Consider the following 6,829-nt stretch of genomic DNA (forward strand, 5'->3'; position numbering starts at 1 on the left):
CTTGGACTGCAAGGAGATCCAACCAGTCCATTCTGAAGGAAATCAACCCTGGGATTTCTTTGGAAGGAATGATGCTAAAGCTGAAACTCCAGTGCTTTGGCCACCTCATGCGAAGAGTTGACTCACTGGAAAAGATTCTGATGCTGGCGGGGATTGGGGGCAGGAGGAGAAGGGGATGACAGAGGATGAGATGGCTGGATGGCATCACTGACTCGATGGACGTGAGTCTGAGTGAACTCCTGGAGTTGGTGATGGACAGGGAGGCCTGGCGTGCTGCGATTCATGGAGTCGCAGAGTAGGACACGACTGGGCGACTGAACTGAACTGAACTGATGGTTTTTATTTTCCTTCACAACTGAACATTAAATGTAGAATGTCTATCTTTTAAGTTGCAGGTCAAAGTCACCACATTAAAGCGCCCAATGAGAGTAAATTTCAAATACGTGAGCCACGTGTGTTACAAAATATTTTTTTGGAAGCTGCCAATGAAGTCGACTAAACTGAACATCAAGAATGGAATTTTTTAAAAAACTAAAATTCCCAAAGTTTGCTTGCACCAAAGAAAAGGAGGTGAAGGAACGGATGTTCTGGATACAGAAATCTTGGTTTGCTAAGCCACGGAAACTCAGGTTTATACCGTTCCGGCAAACAGACCATCTGCAACAGGGTGTTACTTTTACTTGGAAAGTGGTGGTGGTGCGCTACTGTTTTGTGTTTCCTGTCTGAGGTTTCAACAGGCTGGGACACACTGCCTTCCTCTGACAGTTCTTCCTTGGTCTTTCTTTTTGAGGAACCATCCTCAGATCTCCCCCTTCTTCTCTAGACAAGTGCTGGGGAAGCGAGAGGAGTTTCGTCTCACGAAGACTCCAAGCCGAAAGGCCGGCCAGGAGAAACCCCCTCTCAGTGGAGGCGGCGTGGGCGTGTCACGTGATCTGCGCGCTGCCCGCTGGGAAGGCCAACGCAGCAGCCTCCTCATTCCCGCGCTTCGGCCTAGGAGGAAGGTACGGATCTCCGACTGATGTTGGAGTAGGGCAGCGGAGGATGAACGCCCAAAGGGTGTTGGTGTGCAGCGAGGCAGTGAGAAGGGCATGTTTCCTCGCAGGGTCTCTAGTGGGGCCGAAACGCTAGTGGGGAGGAAAGGGGAGGTGGGGTGGGTGGTGAGAAGCAAGGTAGGTGTGGTGGCCTGAGGGCCCCGGTGGGAAGAGAGGGTGAGGAGAAAACGATTGCTTAAGGCCGAGAGGTAGTACTTGGTAATGACGATGGCACCAACGCGTCAGGTTGCACAGCCAGGGTCTGGGGCTGTGAACGTTTATATATTGAAGGCAAAGGCCCAGTCTCTTGACCGGGTTTAGCTGAGGCCTTTAAATTGAAAGTAGTGAAAGTGTTAGTCTCTTAGTCACGTTGGACTCTTTGCGACTTCATGGACTTTGGCCCCCCACACGCCTCTCTCCATGGGATTCTCCAGGCAAGAATACTGGAGTGGGTTGCCATTTTGTCCTCCAGCTTATCTTCTTGACCCAGGGATGGAACACAGGTTTCCTGCATTGCAGACATTCTTTATCTTCTGAGCCACCAAAGAAGCCCAAAACTGTGACAGAAAAAGTCATCTGCTTTTTACAGAAGCAGAATTACCTAATTAAAAGAGTTTTGATTTGATATACATGTATGTTCTTTGAGTGAGGCGAGAAGAGGTGTAAAAGGGAAGCGAGAAAGAGGAAGGGAGACAAGAACAAATCTCATGTTGGCTTCTCTGAAATAGTCTCAAACTTCCCAAGGCAAACCGAGCACTACTGTGCATGTGTAGTATTTTTTTTTTAATAACAAATTAATGGTATAGTGCTTAAGTTTACGTATTAGAAAGATACTGACAGCAGTGTAGACGCAGTTTGGAGTTTGCCGAACAGACATCTTTATTGTTTGTTGCTGCTGTCTTTCTGTCATATATATGATTCTTAAATATGACTAAGCAAACAGATTCATTACAATATTCCAGGTCCACATAGTTTCTCAAAAAGCAAGCAAATTGATAACTTGAGTGTTGACAGGAATTCACATATATTAAGATGAAGAGATTATATCTTTCTAGGTTTCAACATTTTCCAAGTTTAATCTTTCAGGCTCACAAAATTATCTTCAGAATTTTTGAGAAAGCAATTTAGAACTAAAATTTAATGCTATATGAAGGTAAGATAGGACAGTAGAAAGAGAAGTCTCTTTTAGACTAGAAAAGATCTTGATTCTTCTAGTCTGGCCTAGTTTTACATGTTTGCATTTGGTCAGCTACCTCTGCCTCTATTTTTTCACATCTGTAAAACTGAGATTGAATTAGATGAACTATAGGATTTTTTGGGCTTCCCTGGTGGCTCAGTGGTAAAGAATCTGCCTGCCAATGAAGGAGGTGCGGGTTTGATCTGTGGGTCGAAGATCAAACTGTGGGTCCAGAAGATCCCCTGGAGAGGGCAATGGCAACCCACTCCAGTATTCTTCCCCAGAAATTCCATGGACAGAGAAGCCTGGCTGGCTAAAGTCCATGGAATCTCGAAAGTCTCAAATATGAATTAGCAACTAAACAACCAATCAGCAAGATTTGTTTCAACATTAAGATTTTGTGAAGGCAGAAAAATCTTTAATGAATCCTGAAACAAAGTAGAAAGTGCCAAAAGAGACTAGTATGATTGTAGAAGGAGTAGGAGAAAATCACCAGACTGGTAGGCTGGCCCCAGGTGCTCTACCACACAATTTGAACTTCCTCTGGAGCAAAGAATGGTCAAGGAAAGGTTTTTTTTTAAGTGTAGGAATGCAGTAATCAGAGTTTTGAAAGATTGCCCAAACAGCAATTGGTAGGATGAAACAGAGGAGGGATAATTTGAGTAGTTTAGGTAAGTGATGAATAATGAGAGGCTAAACTAACAGTGACAGGAGGAGTGGAAAGACAGGGAAGGATTCAAGAGAGCTGTATTGTGGAGTTTGCACCTAAAATTGGCATTGCTCTAAACTTTGCAGTTCCTGCCTCCAGAATATGATGGCAAGTCAACTTGTAAAACCTGATACTAGAAATTGCAAGAGACCAAGAGAGTTAGAGGTAATCTTTATGCTTGTGGAGCTTTACTCTTTTATATACTTCTCAAATTTCTTCATTTAAGATAATTCTGTTGATAAATGGAATTTAATGTCTTCATATTCCCAGAGCTGGTGGTGTCCCAGCAGGAACTATGTTGATTCCAGCAGCCTATTCACTAAGTATAGGCTTCCAGGAAACTAGTGGAAGGTTTCTTTGTGGTAATTTGTGATCTAGAGATAGAAGTGGACTCATGACTTTTGATATGTAGGATTTTAAATAATTATTTTGATATATATTAATAAATAGGATACTTAGGTACTATACCTACTGATATTTTTTGACAAAGAGTTCTATATCCTGCCATTCTTTACTGCTGCCCCTACCAATTGATCTGTTTACATTTGAGACATTATTTGTTCCCTTAAAGATTATGTTAGCTTGCAAAAATTTGCAAGCATATGGCTGTTACCCAAATGAAAGTTTTGATCTTTTGCTATGGCAGCATCTGCTGGCTACAGGAAACTTTTTCATCAGGGGATTAATAGCATTTTCAAAGTCTAATGTAAATTTATAATAAAATGAACAAGTGATTATTAGGCCTACATTTCCAGCATGCTTGCTTTTTTCTGAAAGATGTTTTATTTGCTGTTTTCTTTCTTTCTTTTTTTTTTTTTTTAACAATGTATATATCTTAAGGATCTTATTAACTGTTTGCCTATTTCCTTTACTTTCTTATATTAGCCTCAAATGCCAGATAGTCCACAGCTCTCCTCTCTTGGAAAATCAGATTCTTCTTTGTCTGAAAGCTCTGGACTATTTTATAAAGATGAAGCTCTGGAGAAAGACTTGAATGGTGATGTGTAAAGTGCTTATATTTCTATATATTGATTTTATAATATGGAAACTTTATTATAGTTCATAACTTAGTGATTTTTTTAAACAGATATGAGCAAGGAAATAAATCTAATGCTGTCAACATATGCAAAGATCTTAAGGCAAGTATTTATGGTATATTCTTTTGAGTTTTTATTTTAGACATAGAAGTTTTCTTCTGGAAGCTCCATGATGGGAAGTTTAGCTCAGGGTCTAAAAAACCTATCTGGTAATTATAATTTTCAAATTTTTTATTCTGCCTCAGTTTCTTAAATTAGCTGGTTATTTTCAAAGACTAACTTTTCCACTAAATATCTTTTGTTTTGATACTCTCAGAGCTGAAATGAGGCTGGATATATTTTGTTTTCTAATTTGATGATAAAACACTTAAAATTTTATGAAAACATTTTCAGAAAAATACCATTTGGTGAAGTTAACCATAATAATAGAGTGATACTGAAGATAAATATTTATATTTATGAAATATTAAACATTATCAATATATATTTGAAGACAGAATTTAAGTATTCTATTGACCTGAAACTATCATGTTTTATAAGGTGTATTTTTAGAGAACTACTGGGCAGTCACTGCTTTTAATAATAATGGTTTATGTGGCTTTTAAAATAATGTATGTAGTTTAATATTAGAATTATAATGTATAAGATACACATTCTGCTGTGTCAAGGGACTTTGGGTAGTCAAAAATATTTGTGGAACTAATTTAACATATTGAGCAGTGTTGGTAAATTAATGAAGCCAACAACTGTACAAAGCAATTTAAATGAAATAGCTAACAAATATAGCATAATAAAGCACATCATTTTGATGGTATGTTTAGATATTATGACTGGTTTAACATAAAACCTTTTTTCCCCTTAGTGAGAGAGCAGCAGTAGATGCATCTTATATTGACGAGATAGATGGACTCTTCAAAGAAGCCAATACTATTGAAAACTTTCTAATACAGAAAAGAGAGCTCCTGAGACAGAGGCTTACAGTGATTGCAAACACTCTACACAGATAAAATTGTGTACTTAAAATAAGCTGAGAATTTAAGCTCATTATTGTTTTAATGAAAGAATGACATTTGTGCTCTGAATGTGCTCTAGTTGTTAAAAAAAAAGTGTACCTTAAATGTAGAAGGGGAAACTTCTTAAATTTCTTTTCTAGATTTAAAAGCATTAAGCTGGACATTAACATGAAGTATGTAGCCTTTCTTTTGAAGCCTAATATTTGGCATATTTTGTAAAAGTGTAAATTTTTTCTTAAACATCCTAGCCTTTCTTAAATTTCTAAAAGAAGACTCAGTGGATTAATTTATAATATTTAACAATATTGTACTTTTTCTTTTAAAATATTTTGTTTAAGTAGTAGATAGAGATTTAAGGTGTCTTTCATGGTTAGAATTGAAAAGAAATTAAAACCCAAAAGTAATCTGTCCAGTTTCTCAATATGTAAACTGTGCTATTGCTATTTAATGTTACCATATGATTATTTTCACTAATATTATTATACAATGTTAATAAAGATTTGTTTTATTATCATGTTGTTTTTATTATCATATGTTAGAGAAGGTAATGGCAACCCACTCCAGTATTCTTGTCTGGAAAATCCCATGGACAGAGGAGCCTGGTGGGCTACAGTTCATGGGGTCACAAAGAGTTGGATACAGCTGAGCGACTGAGCACAATAAAAATTTGGTTTCAAATTATCTTGTGGTAAAATAAAAACTAGAAATTTGTAACCAGAACTTTATATGAATTGACGTTTTTACACATTAACAGTATCAATGGTGCAGTTAATGAAGTATATTTAGAAGCCTTAGCAAGCTATGTGGTACAGGATAAAGATTAGTGTTCCAAAAGTAAAGAGACTGGTTAAACAAGTTAGCCTTAGCGAGTCATTTCAGTCCTGTTATAATTCAGGCATTGAATTTGGACTAGGAAATCTCTAATATTTTGCTAGTAAAAAAAATCCTCCCTTTGAGGAGAGTTTGGGAAGAATGGATGCATGTATATCTGTGGCCCAGTCCCTTCACTGTTCACTTGAAACTCACATTATTAATCAGCTATACTCCAATACAAAACAAAAACTGTTTTTAAAAAAATCTACATTGTTGGAAGGTACTATGACTTTAATGAAAACTTTTAATAGGTATAATTTATGTAATAACTATATTGATCAGATTAAAAAAATCACAACACTCACTGTTCAATCATATGGACAATTCTATCTATTATATGTGTATTTGGCCTGTATAAGTAATCACAAATTTGGATATATATTTAGACAGTACCACAGGGATTTTGGTATTCTTCAGGTGGACAGCAGGGATTCCCTGGTGGCTCAGACAGTAAAGCATCTGCCCGCAATGCAGGAGACCTGGGTTTGATCCCTGGGTCGGGAAGATCCCCTGGAGAAGAAAATGGCAACCCACTCCAGTACTCTTGCCTAGAAAATTCCATGGATGGAGGAGCCTGGTGGCCTACAGTCCATGGCGTTGCAAAGAGTCGGACACAACTGAGCGACCTCACTCACTCACTTACTCAGGTGGACAGCATGTTTGCCCTGCTGCCTTCTAAATGTTAAAATCTCATTTCATCAATTACTTCCTTAAGGCATATATACCATGTAAGATAAATACTCATACAAGAAAGGATTGAAAATAATGTAATATTTACTAAGTATATTGGTTATAGTGGAAAAATTATTTGGCTCATAGGCAGATATGTTAATGGCACAGGATAGGTTGGAGGTCAGTAAAGATTAGAAATAAGATTTTAAAAACTAAATGCAACAGGATGACTACATTTGAGTTGGTATGACAAATCTGTTGGATTTTGAGTTATCCTGTTGCCTTACAGAGTTTTTTAATGTTTAACTGTGAAAATG

At 37.6% G+C, this 6,829-nt stretch overlaps 1 protein-coding gene across 1 annotated transcript; it reads left to right on the forward strand.

Moving 5' to 3' along the window:
* The first annotated feature begins 395 nt into the window (after positions 1-395).
* Positions 396-5,479, forward strand: TEX12 (testis expressed 12). The gene is made up of 5 exons (XM_040257991.1): positions 396-1,001; positions 3,004-3,082; positions 3,803-3,914; positions 4,005-4,056; positions 4,817-5,479. Exons 2-5 carry the CDS (start codon positions 3,020-3,022, stop codon positions 4,959-4,961), a joined length of 372 nt encoding a protein of 123 aa, XP_040113925.1. The 5' UTR covers positions 396-1,001; positions 3,004-3,019; the 3' UTR covers positions 4,962-5,479.
* The last annotated feature ends 1,350 nt before the right edge of the window (positions 5,480-6,829 follow it).

This window comes from Oryx dammah, unplaced genomic scaffold (genome assembly GCF_014754425.2).
Source record: "Oryx dammah isolate SB20612 unplaced genomic scaffold, SCBI_Odam_1.1 HiC_scaffold_17, whole genome shotgun sequence".
Lineage (NCBI taxonomy): Eukaryota > Metazoa > Chordata > Mammalia > Artiodactyla > Bovidae > Oryx > Oryx dammah.

Bases quoted from the DNA above. Each gene is read 5' to 3' on its own strand.
- TEX12 (XM_040257991.1), top strand. From the start codon at position 3,020: ATGATGGCAAGTCAACTTGTAAAACCTGATACTAGAAATTGCAAGAGA. The intron at 3,915-4,004 runs GTGATGTGTAAA...TTTTTTAAACAG, and splicing joins TCTGGAGAAAGACTTGAATG to ATATGAGCAAGGAAATAAAT. The intron at 4,057-4,816 runs GCAAGTATTTAT...TTTTCCCCTTAG, and splicing joins ACATATGCAAAGATCTTAAG to TGAGAGAGCAGCAGTAGATG.